The sequence below is a fragment of the Passer domesticus genome, chromosome 6, assembly GCF_036417665.1.
Source record: "Passer domesticus isolate bPasDom1 chromosome 6, bPasDom1.hap1, whole genome shotgun sequence".
NCBI classification, from domain to species: Eukaryota; Metazoa; Chordata; class Aves; order Passeriformes; family Passeridae; genus Passer; species Passer domesticus.
In genome coordinates this window covers 52,253,609-52,275,667 of record NC_087479.1, presented here as the reverse complement: position 1 = coordinate 52,275,667, position 22,059 = coordinate 52,253,609, and the positions used below count along the sequence as shown (strand labels likewise).

Sequence of the window (22,059 nt, the reverse complement as noted above, 5' to 3'; positions counted from 1 at the left end):
CTTAGTTGGAAGCATAGATTTTATAGGATGAAGCATTTGGCTACATACCAAATGACAACAAAAATTTACATAATCTGTACTTGAGCTAGAATATATTGTTACAATTAGCATGTGTGTATCATAAGAAAGGATTTTTATGATCTTTGGGAAATATAAGCAGTGTTGCATGATGCTATCAAACAATTCAGGGGTGGGGGAGAAGGGGCTGCTCTTTTGTGGAAGGAATGGATGTTTGTGTTTCAGTAAATTATAATTAATGTGTTTACATGTAATTAATATACCATAGTTACACTATATCATAATAAGAACATGGCAAGATAAGAGTTGCATGTGTGACTTTGTTATTTGTAGTCATTGTGACACTGGCACTTTCATTATGCATCTGTTTTCATCAAAGATAAAGGCCTATGATAAGAACTGACAACATAAACTCAGAACATTTCTGTTGTGTGATTTACACTGCTGGGCTTTCAGCTTGGAGGGAAAAGAGCAGCATCTCTGTGCCACACCTCATTTCACATTGAGCACTTGCCATACATACCAGGCAGTATAAGATGAAACCATGACCTTTTATTTTACTTCTGCTCCCAACTCTCCTTTTCCCAAAGGGGACACTGACCTATAACTTTGCCACATGAATCAACCTACAGAATTGTTCTTCATTCTGTCTTGTATGGTAGAAAAAATAATTGTTGTTTCTCCCAGAATATGCCTCGAAGGAGAGTCAGTGTTGCAGTTGTTCCTAAATTTAACTCCTTGAATATTCCTGGTCAGTCACCAACAGCTTCACCTATACCTTCAATGCCATCCCTGGTAAGTAAAACCCACATTTTAAAGTTACCAGTTTTTGTCTAAACCACTTTTGCACAAGGGCAAGCCATAGTTACTGTAAAATTAAAGCTTTTTCTTTGATTTAACTTGTTTTGACTCCATCCTGCGAAGGGGATGGACAGAGGTAATTCCTATTGTGTAAGCAGATATTGCAATCTACCTCCATGAATGATCCTTTTGGGAACAGCTGAATAGGGCAGGCTGCTGATTCACAGGCATTGGACTTTGGTGAGGCAATTTACCTTTTAATCTGAAGTAACACACAGGAAAGAAATAACGAAAATATCTGTACACTGTAGAAGAGAAATTTCAGCCAGAAACCACAGAACACAGCTGGGCTGCTGTTCTTCATTGCCAGAAGTCCACTGAACATAAATACATGTAATTAATGTACAGAAATGTTCGTGGTAGCAATTTACAGGTTCTGTGATTATCTGGGATCAGTGGAGCCATCAGCCTCTATTGAATTTTTTTTGTTAAACTTTAATAAATTAAATGAAACTTTAATCTTAATGTAATAAATCCATAGAAATGCTTTGGAGAAAAACTGCAAGTCATACTCACTGTTCAGAGATGAGCTAAGATGAGATATGACCTTAAAGTTATGGAGTTTTCTATTAAAAATATAGGGTTATTTAAATGAGGGTTTTGCTGAGAAGCTAAATCTATTTATCTATTTTCCTTGTAAGAAAAGCATCTATTTGTGCAATTTATTATGTACTTAGAGTCAATTTCTTCAGGAACAAGGTGTGTTTGTTTGCCATGGTTTATTATGAATGATTTTTGTTTAAAATTTCCCATTGAAAATTCAGCTAATAAATGCATGTTCTTAGGATAATAGGAGAGGAGCAAGAGAATAATTTTACTGGTCAGTGACCAATGTATGAAGGAGAACATTTTCTGGGTAAAAATAAACAGGATAGAAGGAAATGTCAGAGAAAATTCTTAGTGTGCAAGTCCATTGTTTGCTCTGGTTAATGGGAGCAATGTGGAAGCACCACATTAAAGATACTTTGCTCATGAATATGGGAAGGAAACCTAAGCAGCACACTGCCTTTGTAATTTTATTGAACACTTATTAGAAATTAATTAATGAATTTTAATTGGTATTTAATTATTTAGTCATGAATGTTAACTAATTAAAGAATGCAACATTTATTGCTGTGTTTTACTTACAGACTGAATCACCAAGTAATGGAAGGAGCAGCCTAACATCTACTCCTGCTCTGCCAGCACTTCTGGAAAAGTGAGTTTTGTCCAGGCCATCTCACTATCTAGTAAATGATAATACTAAATGATAATTTAAAGAATCATGATGTAGTAGTGATATTACTACTACTTGTTAGAATACTTTAAACATGCAAATTAAAAGCTTTCACTGTGAATTTCATGTATTTTAGATTAGTGCTGAGGCAGAAAAAAAATTATCTTATGTCCTTGTTTTACCTTGGGCTTTACTACAAATGTAAGTATGCAACAACTGAGAAAACAAAAATGGGGAACTACAGCACTGGCTGCTGCTATTCAAAAGAACTCTGCAAGATCTAGACCATCTTCTGAAACTGCACAGAAATTCTGTGAGAAAATACAACAACCAAAAAAACCCTTATCAATATTTCACACCTAGGAAAACAAATCATGTTACCAAGCAGCAGAGGCAGAACTTGAAATTCATGTTTGAGCCTAAGTGTGTGTGCATGGGCCAGCTGGTCTAGTAGTGTAGAATTACCCACACCAGTACAGTTTTGTGTGTTTAAGCACTTCAAGCTTATACTCATGGTTTGTTTAAAGTCCAAGTGAAAAGAATGTTTCTTGTTAATATGACTTGAGAGAAAATCCATTGCCCACAGATGGTGTCAATCAGGTTGAACTACTTTAGTACCAGGAAAAGAAAGCATGCAAAAGGGTGAAATTCCAGAAGTTGAAATGGGATCCATTGTTGAGCTTATTAAACCTTGACTTTGATAGATCTGCTGTGTCTCAGTCACTAACTTCTCTGTCCCAGATAAAATAAATGATAGGAGAGCACTGCAAGAAGACAGCAAAATAAACCAGCTTATCTTCAGGCTAAACACTCCAAACTTGTACTTGAGAAAAGTTCTGGAAAGTCAGCACAGGAGAATACTCAAAAGGCAAAAAAGCCCCATGTTTTGTTGAATTAGTATTTGACATTACTTCTGTTGTGTTCCTCTTATGTAGCAGGTTACAATGTCTAAGATGAGTTTTAGAAAGTTGAGGGAAATGTTTTCATGAATAGCAAATAAATGTCATGGATGAGCCAGGAACGAAAGGCTCTTTTCTTCTTTTTTAAAGAATTAAAATGCTAGTTTTCTTACCTTAGAAGCATAATAATTATGTTCTTAAATCACAACATCCTGAAACATCTTAATATTTTTCTTGGTGTTAATTTTTTTTCTTTTGAAAGACATTTCATTTCTTCAATGTACATTGAAAAAGACAAATCATGACTCACAAAATTGCAGCATGCTCCAAATACAGCACATTTTCCTGATGTTATTTTCTGTCTGCTTCTTTTGTCTTGGCAGTGGGAAGTCAAATGGAGAACCTGACTGTGAAACCTCAACTTCTGTGCTGACACAGAGTGGGTTGGAAGAGATCAGTGCTGAAACTAAAGCCAAGATAGAAGAGGAAGCATATAACAAGGGGTGAGAATATTTTTTGTGAACTAAATCTGTAAAATGTGCTACCAGAGGAGAACATATGTTTTTAAAATTTAATTTTAAATACAGGAGTTATGTTGTTGGTGTCACAAAGTGCTTCACACAGCATGTTTTGAGGCAGTTAAAAACTTTGGGATCTGTTTCTGAATGTCAAGCAAAGAATTTTGCATTATGTGAAGAGTGAGACAAATTTTGATCCTCTCCTGCAGAATCCAGCATGCCATCTGACTTTAGCATTGAATTGCATTTATTCTCCAGAAAAAAAGTAGAGGATACTCAAAGTGATGGAGAGCTATAGAGAAATGTTTACTGGCTCCTTTACTATAGACAGAAATTGTACTCTGTGGAGAACAACTTTTTTTTGTTCAAAATTATAAATTTGGTGTCAGCTCTAATATAATCCTCTGTTCAGGAAGGGTGGCTGTCTGTGTGCTTTACTCATGGTCTTCAGCTAATGTTTACTCTCACTCAGGTGCTTCAATGCTTCTGCTTGTGTTTTATTACATAAAACATAAAGATAATTTTTCATTAAATAAGATCATGCTTATTCATCCTACACTAAGAAATAAATGTTTTATCTGATAAAGATATCAGGAAGCCTTGAAGAAAACCAAAGAGCTTCAGGAGCTGAAGGAAGAAGATGAGGAGACACCCAAAGAAAGCCATGAGGAACATGAAGAAAGTGAAAATGAAGATGAGATAAAAAATCTGAAAAGCAGGTGAGACAGTGGTGTAATATGCCCATACAAGAGAGGCCACTTTTTTCTACTCATGGTACCCAGGCATTTTATACTATCATTTTGGCATGTTCTCCTGGGGAAGCATATTCAAATAACATTTTCACAGAAAGTAATATTCTAACACAAAACAGTTGCAAAACACAGAACTTTTGATTTTTATATTTTGGTTAAAGCTGTGTGTTGACATCATGATGCTTCATCTTGCTGGGGTTTGGTTCTGATTTGAGGTAAAAGGATGGTCCATAAAAGTTCTTTAGATGCCAAAATGCATCTCTCTGTGAATATGTACTGCCTTATAAAGGTTGTAGTTCAGGAGCATGAATTGGTGCTGTGTGTCATTCCTGTCACTGAAGTGACACTGCATCCATCTGCACTCAGTGCTCTCTGTCTGTACATTAGAGAGGCATTGAATGCTGGCCAAAGCAAGGAATGTGTCCAATCCCAGGTTAAGGCAGGGATCCTTACCTAATCCAGAAGAATTCATCTCCATTCCATAACCATTACAGCTATAAACATTGCTGATTTCATATTTCAGCTGCCTTCAGAGAGCACCCATCTCATTAGTCATGACATTCTTGGAAAGAAATGTTTACCACATATTCCAGTGCTTAATTTAATTGATCACGGTATGAACAGTGCAGAATTTTGCATGGTACCAAGCTCTGAGATGTGCCAGCTGACAGGTGGGAGAAATAGGAGTCAAGTTTAATCTCCAGTTGTCTCACAAATATTACTCATATAGAATAGCTGGAGTTGGAATATCTGAGTGTACAGCTCTTCATAAAAGAATTTTAGAGTTTGATTCTTCTTTGACAAGGTGTTTGTATAGGGAAAAAAGATGGTGTACCACCTATGACACCTTCCAAATTGAAAAGCTTAAAATAATACATTTGCATTTGATTAATATATAATAGTTTTCTTTTTATTTTACAGCAGACTTGAAGTCATCATTAATTATTTATATATCCTGTACCCCAAACTGTGCAAACACTGGAATGTGGTGTGGCTTGTGGTGGCTGCAATAGTCATTTTTGCTGTGGTGTTGGGAATTTACCATTCCTACAACTCCTGTGATGAAAAGTCAGAGGCACCTGAAGGGAAGGCCAGCTGCTCTGCGGCCCAGCAGTATTCCTGGTGGAACTCAGGATTCCGACAGGAGCAACGCACGGAATAACAGAGGGACAACCACACCCTTACAGTCCCTGAGCAAGTTTGTGTATTAGAGCACCGTTGTTAAAGGTAGTGCTTAGTCATCCCTGTGGCTGTTCCACTGATCCCTTAGGCAAGTGAGTTACTCTACACCACCAGGTTTGGGATCCATGGTGAGCATTCCTTGCTAAGATGCCAATCTGATAAATAATCCTGTCCGTCCTCTTATTGTAAAGGACTCATAGAAATAAAGTAGTGTTGAATCATGGTAAGGCTTTGGCAGTAATCAGCAACCTGCAAGACATTTAAAATGACAATTTGCACAGGACATTGACATTTTGAAAACCATCATAAAACCTGCATTTGCAGTTAATGCTTTACTTTGCATTTCCTGAATTTACTGTTGATTGTTGAAGTACTAATTGCATTGAAGTCCTTTGGGTTTTAAGAGGCTAATTAAATTCGTTATTCATGACTATTGAGTAGAAATAGAAGCACTTCCATGGAAGAATATAATTATATTCTAAGACCAAATGCCTTGCTGCTAAAGTAATTTTATAAGAGGAATTGTCTATATGATTATTTAAATGGAATGCTAAGTACATGCATAAATGTGTTTTATGATATGCTTTAAGAATGGGACCACCACTTTTTTTTAATGGGGTACTCAACAGAACCTAAAATGGGGTCTAGGTGGCACATCTGATACCATCCAATAAGTCTGGAAAGTTCTGATATATAAAAGTTTCCAAAAATGTATTTATGCCACTCAGAGTCAGTACTGCTTACAGCCAAAAGTGGTAGATGCCTGGAAGGGTCCATGTGCTACCCAAGCCCAAAACACAACAGTCTTGGGCATGGGAAGCAATCTTCAATTCTTGATTGAAAAAGAAAACAAAAGCTCTTCAAACCTCTGTATGGAGGTGACCACATCAAGTGGACTCTGCCCTCCTGCTAACACTGGAAATAGGCATTCTTTGAGATCTGCAGCAGGAGCAGAGCCCTGAGAGCAACCAGACCCCAACCAGTGCCTGCGTGAATCAGGCCGTGGTAGCAGTGAGGCCTTAGGAGAGCTCACTGTGTGTTTTCAGTAGTTCATTTTCAGAATCTGATGCCAAGACCAAAACTGATCTGATACACTTCCAAAGCTGAACTACCACCTCAGGTTAGAATAATCTTTTGCCCAGATTTTTTGCCAGTTCTGCCTATTTGGGAGTTGTGAATTCTTACACAAGAATGCGAAAGCCTGAAATTTTTGGACAAGCAATTTGAAAATGGTGAAGCCATTACCTGTACAAAACCTAGCACCTAGGGCTGAGACCAAAATGTGTGTCAGTGGAGGTGGGCCATTTGTACCTGCTGAGCATCACTTCTGAGGGAAGGTGAACTGTGTTTGTGTTTCCATAGCTACGGCCACAACGGCAAATCCAGTGTGACCCTCGATTGCACTCCTGTCCTGCATCCTCCTGGCATTTTCTGGTTGAGAAATGGGTCTGTTTTCCAACAGAAGCATAGGAGTGTTATGAAGTACTGTAATTTCAGTTCTGATACAGTCAGTATTGTCCTGTCTTCTTTTGGTGGAAACACTGAAGTTCAAGCTGTCAAAGAAACCAGGTTTCTAACTCAGTCAGAAATTTAGTTCATATACCTGGCACTAACAACAAATATCCTGCTTGTGAATTTTTGTTGGCCATATGTTTCTTAGAAGATATTTATAGGGGAAAGGAAAAAAAAAAAGTGGACCACTACCACATTTTTGGGGGATAGGGTGGGGAAGGGAGTCTATAAGCAATTAGAAAGGGTTTGTTTTTTTTAATTTTAAAGTATATATATTGAGGAATAATGTGCTTAAGGAAGTTCAAAAAGGATAACGGGGAAGTGTGATTTGGTCTAAAATTGCAATTGGTAAAGAATAAGGAGAAGGATTTTTGCAAATTACTTGGAATCTGGTTCAGTTAGAATTTCTGACTGTGAAGAACTACTGTGACCTTTCATGTACTTTCAGTATTTGAAGAAACTTGTCAGTTGTTTCTTGAATACTTTACTAAAATCAACTTCTTTAACTTAATATTCTTTACAAATAACATTGGTAACTTAACAAGGCGATAAAATTGAAAGTAAATACTTCTAAATATTCAGATTTTTCTATGCCAAACATTATGGCATATATTTATGTGATTGTGGAAATGTTGAGCTGCCCTGAAGAAAAATAATTAACACTGCCTGTAATTGAATTAATTTGTTTTTATTTACATCTGCACTGTCATGAGTCCAACAATTTATTTTAAGTACACATAAAAAGTTATTGATATCAACAGGACTCTCTAATTGCTTAGTGTTAAGCATGTGAAAAGGTCTTTTTGGTCAGTGGGTGAGTGAGCTCTCCATCCTCTCTTAAAATTCAGCACACTGGCTTTTTGTGGAATTAGTGCAAAGGGACAATTCCCATAAGTAGTTGTACTGATTTGAGCTGAACTACTTGCATGTATGAGGTAAGTATAATTTAGCCACAAATGAACTGAAAGAGGCAAGAGATTTTAGTGAGGGTGCAAAAATGATGATAAAGTTTACTAAAAAAAAAGAATTGTTCTTTTTATAACTACTTTGAGCAAACTGTCCGCTAAAAATAACAAACCACAATGACTAACAGCACACTAAATAGCTATACTTATATTTTTCAGTTATTTAATTAAAACACCTTTTGTTTAATAGGAAACTAGATGAAGCTCAAAAACTACTCTAAATATAATTTTATCTGTTGGATATTAGTTTGCTTTATTTGGAAAAAAAAGCCGAACAACCTCTTCTGTGTTCAGAGATCACATCAGATAACAAGAAACAGACCTATTATTTATGCTATTAACACTGAAATAGTTTTCTTGAGGTGCAATATTTATTTTTCTGCTTTAACAAGACACATTTATGGTTTCTCCTGCACAGCACAAATGTTTCTAGCAAAAGGAATTTCAAAAGGGCACTATTTTTGTGTATCATATTTAAATTTGTAATATTGTAAGATTTTGCACAAGTGTGCTGGTATTGTACTGTATAGTATCACATACTTGAGTTTTGAAATAAAATTATGGTTTCAAAGTTCTTAGTGTTTTTACCTTGGGGTGCTCTGTCTACATATTGCTGGCCATGTCCTCATGAAATAAGTCCTGCCTTGTCTACACTGTTACAAGTTCCGAGGATCTTGCTCTTAGTCTTCCAGTTCTTCAGGAAAATGGTACAGAAGAGGAAAGCAAACTCCTGTGTCAATGGAGAAAGTGTTTGGAAACAGGATCATCCCTGCCATGCCCTAGAAACCAGCTGAGAGAGGAAGCTGAAATATCCTGGGAAGAGTTCAACTCCTGCTCGGAGGGAGGCCACGTGTCCCGGAGGAGGCCGAACATGGGAGCCACAAGGGAGATCTGTAACCCAAGGATTGAGGGTGAAAGGTCAGGAGTCTTTATTTGCTTTGTGGACTTGGGAGCTCTGGAAGGCCTGGGTCTAGTTGGGAACAGACTTGCCTGACAGTGGGTAGGAGTCAATCCTCATGTTCTGAATCTCTGATGGTCTCTGCTAGGGGACAAACTCTAGGACATCAGCAACCTGGAAAGGAATTACTGTTTCCATGGAAAGACCCTGATATTTGTATTTTCTCATGAACATTTTTTTTTGTTTCCTCTACTGTTGTTCAGGTTTCAAGGTTCCTTTTGAAATTATTGTAGAGAACAGTTACATGTGTTCTGCCTTATCAATAGTTTTCTGTTTAGCAATCCTCATCAACATTTTAAAACATGCTGACATAAAAGGCTGGCAATTTTTCATATAGGTTACAATAAGTATTTAGGTCAAAGACTAATTAATCATTCAGTACAGGTCTGGGTTTTTTTACCACACTGATTATGAAGAGGACACCAAAAGGTTAAAGACCTTTTGTACTGTTACAGTCCAGATAAGTGATCTTCGACGCAATTTTGGAGCAGCTGAACTATAAAAAGGAAGAAACACACAAAAAACAAAGTTATTTCAGTCTTGCCTTGTCCTTCTAAAATTCTGTTCTCCCTCTCCTAATCTGTAAGACCTTGTGAAGTAGCTCATATTGTTTGGTGTTGCAAAGGTGTTTATCTCATTTTTACAGCAAAAATCCTACTAAACATCAAGAGTTTGACTAAAGGAACTTGGCCAAGGCACAAAATGTTAAGATCTGGCACGACAAGTAGCATGCAATTTTAAAATGTCAGAAACCCAGCTATTTATTAATTTTCATGGTAGGAAATACTTAGCAGTTTAAGGTAAGTATTTTCAATGGAAAGATTTTGTTTGATGTTGTCAGTATTTTACAGCCACAGTCTATAGTCTATGAGAGCTACAGAATAGCTAATAATTATTTTCTGCTTCTACTTTGTAAATGCCAGTGAATCCTCTTACAACCTTCAAGTGAGAGCTAAATCTGATTGCAGTATCTGACTTTGCCTGGCTTTGTAGGGGCAGGTAAGTAGAGCACAACAAGGAAGGGAATAGAAATTTGGGCTAGAACTTTGTCTAAAGATCTCATTGAGTTTTACCAAATTCAGTTCCAAACCACATCCCAAACACAACCCAATTTTCATTTCATCACTGCTGATGGAGACGTGATCTCACTGACCCCCAGCATTCTCTTCAGGCCCTGTCTGTGTTACAGAGCACCATCTAACAACCCAGTTACATGCTGCTGCAGATGTGTCTGTGCCCCATTAAAAGTTAATGCTATCTCATCTATTAACTGGGGACTTTCTAAATGCAAACCACAGTTTAAAGAGGTAACTTTACACTGTTACACTTGGGTTTATAGGACTCTGAAAGCAGTCTGGAGACACTGGACATCTAAAAGGTTGCTGAATCACAAGTTGAACATGATGTAAGAAAATCATACTGTTGCAAAAATAAAAAGACTGACACCATTCTGAACTGTAAAGCAGGTAAATCAATTTATTAATCAGTTTTGGCATTGGCAAGGCATCACATGGAGCAAGAGAGTGAGGCAGCAGGGGTTTCTTAGCTGAAAGAAAACTGGGAGCAGAGGCATAACTCTTTAAAACATAAAATAGTAGTTTACTCCCTTATGTTTTGCTATCTTCCATGTCCATTGCCAGTAGGAAAGCAGTGACAGGTTTATACCAGGGAACAGCTAAGTCAAGTTAGTGCAGGGAACACCTTTGAACTATAAAGAATAGTGAGGCACTGAACAAGAGCATTAAAGGAAATGTTAGGAATCTGTCACTGGAAATCTTTGAGGACAGGTTAGACAAATATCTGTCAGGAATAATGCAGACACAGCAGACATGACTGACACTAAAGGAATTAGCCCATCCCTTGAACTCCATTCCTGCTCTGTGTTTATTGGAATCTCTGAAAAAATATCTGCTAAGACTTCTTGAAGGTTTTTTAAATTATAGCTGTGAGGACCATCTATGTTTTGAATGAATCCAAGGGAATCACTGTCTTGGAATGTCACAAAAGGCAGCAATGATGGCACTGGCTGCAACCTCTGTACCTATGGTCTCAAAAGGAATCCCATTTACAGTAGTGTATCTGCAAATCTCTTAATATATAAGTTTCATATTACCTCTGTGTTATAGGAACTAATTTTGCATTGGAACTCTAAGGGAAAAAAAAGTAAAACTACACCATCAATACAAATAGGACAATGGGGAATGGATGCCCTTCCAGTTCCAATAAAAAAGAAAAATCCTGTGTGGCATATTGTGATACAATAGAAGATTTGTTTTATTTACCAGATGAATAGACAACATGAATAATGATCTGTTCATCGGTAAAACAGGAAAAAACAGCAAAAGAAAACCTCCTTTCGAAGCGTTTACTGACTTAGCAGTGTAACAGCCTTATCTCCCTTCCTCAGCCGTGCTTTGTGAATCAGCAGCAGTGACATTTTCCAGCAATCCCCACATGAAAGCCAATGGAAAGGGCGATGAGGGATTTCCGCTCCGTGACCTCGCCCTGCAGTGGGACAGTCACCGCACTGGCTCTGCCATTCTTTCTATGAAGCACTGCAGTGACAGCTGAAGTTGCTTTCCAGAAGTCATCTCGTCATCTGACAGCATCCAATACCTTAACTTTCCTTAGCACAGGAGACAAACTACCTTGAATTTCCTACTTTTCTGAGTTTTCCAAGCTGGTGGCAATGGCAAATTATCTTGGAGTTACCTCAGCAGTGTCTTTCATCTGGGTTATGACATTCCTGGCTCAAAATTACTTTGTAACAGGTATGTAAAGTTCCACTTTTTAAAGTCTAGCAAAAAAATTGTGGGGAAGGAGCGTGTGTAAATGTGTTTCTGGCAGAGGAAGCCACGGGGCTTTGAGAATACAGTGCAACAAACACTGGCATATAGGGAAACCTTAATTGTTTCAATTCAATTGCTGAAAATGCTGAAATCTTTGAATCTAAATGCCACAAAACTGCTTATTTTAAAGATCTGGTATGGCATTTAAGATTAAACTCAGATCTGTTGAAATGTAACTTCATTTTGTATAATTTTAAATACCAGAGCCAAAACATGACACCAGTTCTCTTTCAAATTCCATTGTTAACTTGACATAATCCATCCTTACTGCAGTAGCTGCTGGGATATCTGCAGATGCTCAATGCACACCAAAAGCCTCCAGATGCTTTGCTGTTTTTCAAGGATTTAATGCTTGTTCTATTTATGTTAAAGAACATATACTGTTATTGTAGACCGTTGATTTTCTCACCTACTAAAAGACTTCCAGACTGAGTGAATGAGATGCTCAAGTCCTGTTGAAATTCCACTGGACTGGAGTACCTAACAACAGTAGTGTCCTCCAGCAAAACCAGCACTGTACAATTTCCACTGGGGAACAGGAGAGCTTGAGGAAGTACCCTTCCTTGGGACACCTTCTCATGCACCCTCATGGCTCCAAGAGTTCCAGCTAAGCTCAGGGCTGATCTCCAGCTGTGTCTTGGAGCTGTTTTGTGGCAGTGATTTGCTGTCTGGGCTTTTTCCCTCTGGTAGTGATTTGCTGTCTGGGCTTCACATATGGGCTCTGGATTTAGGCTGTAGGTAACCTTGTCTCCAGGGCAGACTTCAGGTATGTGTAGAGCCATCTCCTGCTGTTCCCAAATGGACTTTCTGGATGTGTGACCCATTGTCTTGCTCTTTGGGTGCAGTGAAACTGGCCACCATGCCCACCATGGTGCTGTTGAGGTGCTGTGGGGTCTGTGCCCTGGTTGGTGAGGACACAACCCTGCCTGTCACCCTCTGCTCCTGGCCCCTTTCCTTGTGGAACTGCCTCATGCTTGCTGCTCCCTGACACCAGCAGTCAAAGGGAACTCTAATAAATCAAAGCGAAGCTTAGACACAAGGCAAAGAGAAAAACAACCGCTCCCCTCCCAAAAAAAAACCAAAATGGGAACCAATACACAACAAGCCCAACATCCACAGCTTACAAAACTTAACAATTTTCTTCCTGTTTTGTGGCAACTTTGTCTTGCTGTGAGAGTCTTCTGTCTAGGTCTTCTCACTTATTTCAGTAAACCAAATTTTTAACCCAAGACCAAAGTACTGAGCAGAATGTGCCAGTACTAGGTTACCTAAGTAGAGCAGAGCTTAAAGTACAGCTATGTGCAGCTCATGGACCAAAAAGGATAATGTACTTCTAAAGGATTAGTCTGCCTCCTGTACAAACGCAGTCATCTTTAGAACAGAGTTCAGAGGTGATTTAATGAGCTACGAAGAGACTACTGTTCTCTTTTTGGATTCCTTCCTCACAGTGTGAAATTCATAACTTTAACAAAATACATCAATGAATCACTGTTTTGTTTTAAAAGGCCTAGCAAATTTTAAGACACAACTTTGGTCCATATCTTAGAGTCACTTTTCTTATCATTTGCAACCTAAGTTTCTGGCACTGAGTTTCTATATTATGCTGTGTATCTATCATGCAATACACACACGAAAATATTTGTCCTGTAATTGGATGACTAATGAGTGTAGCAGTACCTAGGCAATTTTCTAACATTTTGTTAAATTCCTTTCAGTCAGCTGCTCAGCTTTATTTGAAATTTGTAAAACTGGTCATTGAGAAGTTTTCTTTCTCAACATTACATTTTTTAAAAGTTGTGTTGGCTCAAATCTGAATATAGGAAAATAATAGACTAAAGAAGGTAGATTTGAAGTCCTTGCTAAGAGCACACACACCTTCATTGAGCACCAGGGCTTCTCTGCAGCCCCCTGCAATGTGTTTGGGCTTGACTTGTGTTCAGTTCAGGGCTGGATGCAGCCACAGTTTGTCTGAGGGGACTGCTCAAGGGTTCAGTGGCTTTCCCTCTCTGCTGAGATAAAGCCACCTGATTCAAAGACTACTCTTCCAAATATTTAAACTAAATGTAAGGACAGCAGAGATGCATCATTTTCTAAAAGCCATTTCCAGACCACCACATCCAGTGGGAGCAGGAGCTAAAAGACTGTCTGGTTTCTTAGCACTCCACAAAAGCTTAGTCACCTTTATCCCTTCTCATCACAAGAGTGGCTTGTGAATCTTTTCATTCATAAAATTCAGTTTAATTTGTCTTGTTGAGAGGCCATGGGGTGGATTTGGAGGCATCACTTCATCCTGCCTTGAGAGTTTATGGACTGCCTGTATTCTGAAGCACAGATTTTATAAAATGCACATTAATGTACACACCTAGTGAATAGAGTCTGACAATCATATTGAGCAAGTAAGTAACACCTGTGGCTGGTGGTTATCTGACATGTCTGTAATGAAATGCTGAAGTGTTTCATTTGACAGGACAATTACTGTATGTAACTCCAAAAGATTTTTTTTTTTCCGGTAAATGCTCCCAGTAAAATACAAAAGCAAAATAGTAATACCCTTTCTCCTTATTTGTGCCAAGTCCTGAATTTTGTCCCATGCCCTTAACACAGATGAGAAAGAAGAGCAGGTGTAACCTGAGCTATGCACTTGCTGGTGCAGGTGTCACACAGAGTGTGCCAGCTGTGGCTGTTTAGAAAGCTGGATGAACTGCCTGGAAAAGTGTTAAATTCACCTGGCCTATGTCCTCTTTTCCTGCTTCCTGCCAGACACAGTAAATGGAACACTTGACAGTGGCTGGGGGATGGAAGCATCATGCAAAGCTAGGGAAAAAAAGCCAGGAAAAAATATAGGAGGAATAAGGAACATCAGAAATGATAAAATATTTTTATTTTCTTATTGGTATATTAATTCCATGAAAAATTACTTGTAACTCCTTTGTTGTTATATAACTTACTATCTCGATAAGAAGGGTGTAATAACAGAATCAACGCCTTGGTGCAACAGCTAGCTTTATTTTTAAGAAGAAAAGAAAGAAAAAAGGCTGTGTATGCATTTAGTCTAATGACAGAAAAGGCTCTTGAAATCTCAGACTATTGTGTTCAAAAAATACATTCTATTTTTAAAATGTCTTTTATGCTAGAAATTAGTTTTCTGCTATCCTCAAGCTAGAAACTTTTAAAAATGTTCAGTTCAGTTGATCTTAAATTCTTCATGAGGAATAAATGTTAATATTCAAATACTAACCTTGACTATTTTATGGCTTAATTACAGGTTCCATTAATTCACCTTGCAGGATCAAGGGTATAGGAATTTATCTTGATCAGAAAGCGAATTTCTCAGAAGCAAGTAATGGATGTAATCAATTCAACCTAGAGCTGGCAAGTAAAATACAAGTTGAAGAGGCTTTGAAACATGGCTTTGAAACATGCAAGTATGTGCCATCATCACCTTTAGTGCACACCTTCACACACAGCTGAGGCTGGTGACAAACCTCATACTAAAAGCACTGATCCTTTTTATTGTAGCTATGGATGGGTGAAAGATGGATTTGCTGTTATTCCTCGGATAACATCCAACCAGAAATGTGGTCAGGGAAAAACTGGAATAGCACAATGGAATGCTGGCAAGGATAAAAAATTTCATATTTACTGCTTCAATTCCTCAGGTATGTAAGCATGACAACTGCATTTTCTGTGTGTTTTGGACTATATTAGATTTTTTAAATCTGCATGAAAAATTCATAAAAGTGAGTTGTTTCCTATAATTTGTTGACGCTTTTCCCCAGTCTTAAACATTATGAAGATGTTCTTAGCTCAGAAACTTCCAAGAAATGGAAAAGGCAAATTCAGTTAATCCAAATTAATATTGTGGTGCTACCATTAAAGCTCTTGAGGAAGAGTTGTTTTTGCCATTACTTAATGTTGGCACAATGCTTTTAATATGCTTTGATTATTTGGGCACGATAATTTAAAAGAGAGTGATTGAATCTTTAACCAGGGTGTCTGTGTGTCTACTCTTGCAAAAAGGCTAAGAGTGGGGTAATTCAGGAAAATTGGATTTTTTTTTTTATAAAGGGAGGTCTATCCATTAAGTCAAATTAAACTATAAGTCAGAACTTCCAAGAGACCATAAAATTAATTAGATTCCTAATCAGTAAAATCCAACAGCTCTTTTAAATTTGCATTGCCCTAAGTGTGAAAAGACCTGACCTTCCCCTGACTGGCTATTTACAGACTGAAGTCCAACAGTAGAACTTGATATAAGTTAGATCTCAGCACAATATATCAATATTGTTTCTTAATGGCTTCTACTAAAAATAAGTAACTAGAGATGTTGTGCTTCTATGTGTGTCCCATCTCTATGGTTATTACATGACAAATACCCCAATAATTAGACCAAATAAAGGATCATTTCATTATTTATAATCAGTTCTAGACTTGGCCAATCAGTTTTAGATAACAAGAACAAGAGGCTATGTTAAAAATCCTGAAAGTTTTCAGCAACACTGTGTGAACAAGGGTTGGAAAGCAGGAGAAATATGGAGATGCAAAGATGTAAAGACCTGATACCCTGCCTGGTGACTGTGAACATTGGAGGCTCCAAAGAGACTGAGGATAAAGGTGTAGAGAGAAGGCCTGTGCCACATGGTGATTCACTCCCTGAAATGTGTTATTCTGCATCAAAAGTGTTGGGTAGATTGGGTAATGCTACAGAGGCAGCAAGTAACTCCAAGTTATTTGCTTTGTTTTGCTTGAATTAAAAGAAAATAAATACATATATGCTGTTAGAGTGTGTGAAGAAAGTTAAGCTTGCTCAATGGTTAGAAAACCATTTAATGTATATTTCATATTGAGATGATTCTGCAGTCCTTTATCTTTATTTCCAAACTGTTGCCTGTTCTAGGCATTTTTTTCCATTTCATTCCAAAATATTTGTCAGAAGCTCATTTTGTCAATTTTCTTGTGCCAAAAAACTTGCCAAAAGCTCTTGAAAAACCATAGTGGAAAAAGTGTCAAGCCCCTGCCCTTTGGCAGTTCATTCTGTAAAGGTGACTGCGTCATCAGCCTCCCCACGGGGATTCACTTGGGAAACAGCACATACATCTTTTCCTTGTTATTTATGTTAACCTGCTTGTTACCTTAGTGAAATTTTTATAGTTTTACATAATACAGAATTTCACTAGCAAAGTAGAATTTTCACAGGAGCCTGATTCAGTGCTCAGCTTTTTCAATTCCATATAAAAACTTCACTTGCATATACATTTTTATATATACAACACCTACTTCTATTAAATTACTTAATTTCTGGAAATTACTTATTTTTCTTCAAACCTGAAGTTTTTACTTTCCATCCTCTCCTCCCCACTTACAATCAAATATTTTTATTAACTCATGCTGGTGCCTGATTTATTTGAAACTTTTATGGGCTACATTATTTTACAGGAAATCAAATTAATTTTTCAAGTATCAACAGTACATGAATATATTTTGAACATATATATAATATAATTGAAATAATTTTGAATATTAGATGTCATGCTCTGTGGGAGGTTATACTGTTGGGTTTTATGTGCAGTATTACTCTAAGTTTCCATGAGGGATATAGTCATTGGTATGGAATAATAAAATGAGTACCATGGTTGCTCAAAGGAGTGTGTAACTATGTGAGTAATGATAAAAGCTGTATAATCTAGGTTGTAATCACATATTTGAAATAGAATATATTTGCCAGGTTTGGGTAAAAGTTTTGAGAACAAAAAAATAAAATTTTCCAGAAGGGAAAGACTGAGGAAAAATTTCAATAAATGTGTGTGCAGTAAGTCCAAAACTGGCATCCAACATAACTTTATGTATTTATTTTCCCTGCTGCAGATGTCCGGATTAATTCCTGTCAACCAGACCCAACTACAACCACACTTCCTTTATCAACTGCATCAAGGGACTTAACTTCATATTCAGCCTCTGATTTGACTGAGAACATGACAGCAGTGTCTGCTGTGACTGTGACTGAGTCAGAACAGTTCCTGAGAAGGAGATTTCGTGTGGTGTGCGTGACTGAAACGCTCTCACCAACAGAGGGGCCCACCACCACACCAGTGCCAGAGGAGCATGCGCCCACTGACTCTCCCAAGCACACTCCCCACCTGGCCTTTAAGAATGATGCTGTTGTTTTTGGAGGTAAAGGCCTTATGTGGTAGTTATTTAATGAATAGAGCTATTTATGTAGAAGTCAGTAGTCAAACTGTTCATTGCTATTTTGTTTGCTGCTCCACCATCCATTTTGATATAGCTGAACCTGGAGGCAGAACAAGAGTGTTTTGGTTTTGCAGAACGAGGCTTGTGGAGCAGAGGATTTTAAAATAGTTTTTAAGAAGAACTAAGATCTGCTTTTATACTTTATGATAAATTTTAATGTGAAATTGTGTAAGTTCTTTCTGGTTAATATGATTTGGGTCAAAAAAAATTCTGAAAAAATCTTGGCAAACACTCTCAGTGTAATGGTAAACTCACCAGGCTCTTCAAACTTTCTTGGCTTCTTTTGGTTTTAAGGAGAATTGTTCTTGAGATATGAGGTGTGAATAAGCAATCAATAAGCAATCCTAATGCACAGCAGTGGAGAAAGAGACCAAATATGAGGCAAGACATGCCAACTATAAGGATAGTTAATAACAAGAATGTGCTCTCCAAGCAGGTTGTAAAAACCCTCCAATGAGCAGATTAGACAAATATCTGTCACGGATTGCCTAAATACCAGTTTTAGGCTATCCTGAAAGAATTGAGCAGGAGTCACTCACCTTTGGATCTTTCTAATATTCTACTCTTCATGTGTATGTAGGCTTATAATAGGCTGGTTTTAGAAGAATCCATATTTTTGCTCTTAAGCCTTCAGGACATCAGCTTTAAATACATAAATAAAAACTCTGTGCTTGTATCACTTTTATCTCCAGGTATCCCCACTGCACTTCTTGTACTGGCAATCATCTTCTTCATTATTTCTGTTGTTCTAGCAGTCTGTTATATCAAAAAGTAAGTTGTTTTTTGTTTGTCTTTTTTTTATCTCTCTTGCAGTGAATTAACTCCTAGAAGTGCAATCACTGAATATTTAAAATATATACTGAAGAACAGAGAAGTAGTGATGATGACATAATAGTGTTGCACAAATTTTAAAAATCTTAAACCCTGTTTTTATGCAGATAAGTTTGTTGTTGCTGTTGCCACTCCCTGCTTTAGAACAGGAGCACAAAATAATATTGCCTACTTTTAATTGATCAATCATGTGTGGTGTGAAACATTTCCAATTGTGTCAAAATAGCAACACTGAAATGTGCATCTGTTCGTACATAAACCAATTTTATCCTTTTTTTAATGTCACACTCAAAGTGAAAGTTTTTATTATTGCATTATGATTTTGCCCAGAAAAAAATAATTGTTGAACTCATTTGTCATGCTCAGACCTTCAATACAGTGCATCATTAAATGCTACTAAAAAGTGTGCAGTTTTCCCACCCCAGCCCAGACAGCTGTATCTTTGTGTACCACAAATCCTGAATATACATTGTCTGTTTAAAAAAAAATATATATTTCTTTAGAAAGCACACTGTTGGAAAAAGCACAATGATGTAGCATGCCACTATCCTCTGAGAGACTTCTGCTTGAGTATGGTGATTTAATTCTAGCTGTTTGAGTGATACTACCAAACTATGTCAGTATTTCTGCTTTACTATCTTTTTTTTTCTTTTTAAAGGTACAAGAAAACCTTACCATTTTTAAACAAGAATCAGCAAAAAGAAACAGTTGTAACTACTGCTCTCAAAGAGACAAAATCAAATGACCAAACACCTGAGAAGGAAACACAGAATAATGGAAATAAGGTAGAAGAGTGTAAAACTAAGCCTGAGGCCACAGTAAAATGTCTAGAAGCAGAAGTTTAAAGGAAAGAATGTACAGTTCTTGATGGAAGTATAAAATAAAGCACACAGAGCTTAGCAGTGGTTTTAAACATAAGTGATTGTAAATACTTATATTTTCTCTACCGTTAACATATGAAACCTTGGGTTTTTAATAATTACTTCTTTGGCAACAAATATTCTTGCAGAAGAACATGGTATCCTATTTACTTGAAATAAATTCTTCAAATCCATATTACAGCTCATTTTTCATCTTTAATAAAGAAGCAATTAGGAATATGCTATTAAAAACATGCACTACATTAACTATTTGCATGGAATTTAGATCACTATATAATGAAAAGGTTTTTATATCTGGCTGGAGGATGTCTGCTAGCCTAATGCCTAAAATAAAAACTGGCACTGTAGTTCTTCCTCATGTAGATTAGCTTATTTCCACTCAGTAGTTGCATGCTGCTTTAAAAAATGTCTGTTTACAAGCAGAAGAAACAGTTCTGTTTACAAGGCAGTAAAAACTCAAAGGATTAACCCACTGTCATTCCATTGCCCAAAGAAGGGTACAAAGATGCTGATGTGTGTGTGTATGTATACACAGCAATGAATAACTTACTTAGATACCTTCATTGTATCATAATTTACTGTTTTATTTATTGAAACCATTAGCATTCTTCCACATGAGATATTTGACAGAGGGGGACAAAAAATCCTTGAACAAGACTTATGCTGGAGATCTTTTGTGTGTATTTAAGTGTGGCTTTCATAATAAAGGTCTCAGGTGATATGGGGTGTCTACGGTGCTCCCTGAAAAATAAACTATGGTGGATATGTTTGTCTGGACAATTTATTCTCATGAAAACTGTCTCATGGTAAAAAGAATTCATATAACCATAACGTTACAGAAGTAATTAGTTGTTACAACAACACTAGGAGTTTATCAAATATTTTCCTGAATAAAGAATTTAGATAATTCATCTTTATATTTGAAGGAGGTTGTTATGCCAAAGGAAGTCTTTTTCCTCCATCAGACAGCTTAAAAAAACATAGTCTTAGATAATAATAATTTTTAAAATAGCAAAATAGCAATACAACAGGTCACTGTTGTGTTTTCAACAGTGTGAGATACTGGGTGATGAACTTGGATATTTTTCATTTACATAAATTTTAAAATGCCCAGTGTTTATACATTCCACTAGTAATGAATTATAGTGTATTTCTAGCATTATACTTAAGAGATTTCCTGGGTTGTTTTTTGTTTTCTCTTTTTGCCTTTTTTTTGATAGTTCAGAACTATTTTGTGGCTCCAAGTGATTCAGTGCAGCTCATTTCAGATGTCCATCAGCTGAATTTTAGCAGAAAAATGTGCACCAGAGGACAGCACTAGACACAGCTTTCCCAGCCAGTTAAGTAACTCCTCTCCTTGCAAAGAATCACAGTAACACCTTGTGTCCTGAAAGGAAGTGCTCTGTGAGGAGTAGACAGCACAAGTAAGGCCATCAGGAAGAGCCACAGCCACCAGTCACGAGGGTGCCAGAGTAGCAAACGGGCCTAAGGACACAGGCAAGTGTAGTGGACTCAAAGGTAGTTTGGGAAATTTTTTAAATCTCCCTTCTGCCTCTCTTTTCCATGTTTTAAAGATGAGAAATTACCTGTTTCTCTATTCTTTTCCCTACAGCCAAGAGATATGATGTTGCTTCTGTTTTAGAGCTAAATAAGGGTGCTTTTTTCCCTGAAGTGTTTACTTGCTAAAAAAAAAAATTACCCTGTTTTAATAAGATATTGTCTTAATCTCTAAGTGTCTTATTTTATCATGTACCTTAAAAACTCAGCATTCATCCTGATCTTCCCACTGCTACCCGACCATGCACATGGTTTGATCTGCCCCTCCATTTCGCTTTATGCCAACAGCACAGAGGCTAAAGGAATTGTTGCACTGCTCTGTATGGAATAAAGGCAGATGTAAGTATTGACCAACAAGTACTCTATTTGATATTGTCTCTATGTAGTTAGCACAACTCAGTCACATTGGAATTGGAAAGTACAAAACATTCCTGCTCATTGTTTAATGGAATTGCAAGGGATGCACTACTACAAGGCAAACAGGAAACATTTAAGTATCTATACCAAGAGTGTCAAACACAAACCCTTAAGTAGAGGTAGCAGAAACTTAAGAGAAAATCTTCACTATGCTTCTGATTTTTCTCAAGTTTTGTGCTTTTTTTTTTTTTTAACAAGACCTTCTCAACAGTTCTGAAGTGCCTTGATGTGCCAGAGCTGCTCAAGTACCTTGGACAAATAACTCATCCCACCGAGCAGGAGAGCACAGTCAGTACTTGCCACTTGATGGTAACACCCCTCAGATTCCCACACTGAGGCTACAGATGTTTGCTGACCTTAGGCAAAAGGGGTGCTTGGCCTGCAGGAAATACGG

General features: G+C 37.3%; 2 protein-coding genes across 15 annotated transcripts in view; both read left to right on the top strand.

Annotated features, from left to right (window-relative positions):
* The window catches only part of IRAG1 (inositol 1,4,5-triphosphate receptor associated 1), a 98,290-nt gene extending 89,796 nt beyond the window's left edge, over window positions 1-8,494 (top strand). For 13 of the 14 annotated variants that reach the window (XM_064425499.1, XM_064425498.1, XM_064425497.1 and 10 more), the window contains 5 exons: window positions 706-813; window positions 2,010-2,077; window positions 3,378-3,497; window positions 4,100-4,231; window positions 5,186-8,494. In XM_064425499.1, coding sequence (XP_064281569.1) covers window positions 706-813; window positions 2,010-2,077; window positions 3,378-3,497; window positions 4,100-4,231; window positions 5,186-5,426 — 669 coding nt within the window. In that variant the 3' untranslated portion in view covers window positions 5,427-8,494. The remainder of the gene's footprint in view (window positions 1-705; window positions 814-2,009; window positions 2,078-3,377; window positions 3,498-4,099; window positions 4,232-5,185) is intronic. The other variant, XM_064425509.1, reaches the window with a different exon arrangement.
* Window positions 8,495-8,646: 152 nt separating this feature from the next.
* LYVE1 (lymphatic vessel endothelial hyaluronan receptor 1) lies at window positions 8,647-21,222 on the top strand. Its single transcript, XM_064425522.1, has 6 exons — window positions 8,647-11,652; window positions 14,996-15,155; window positions 15,250-15,389; window positions 17,596-17,901; window positions 18,672-18,750; window positions 19,469-21,222. The coding sequence occupies exons 1-6, from the start codon at window positions 11,571-11,573 to the stop codon at window positions 19,653-19,655; spliced, it is 954 nt and encodes a 317-aa protein (XP_064281592.1). The 5' UTR covers window positions 8,647-11,570; the 3' UTR covers window positions 19,656-21,222.
* Window positions 21,223-22,059: the final 837 nt, after the last annotated feature.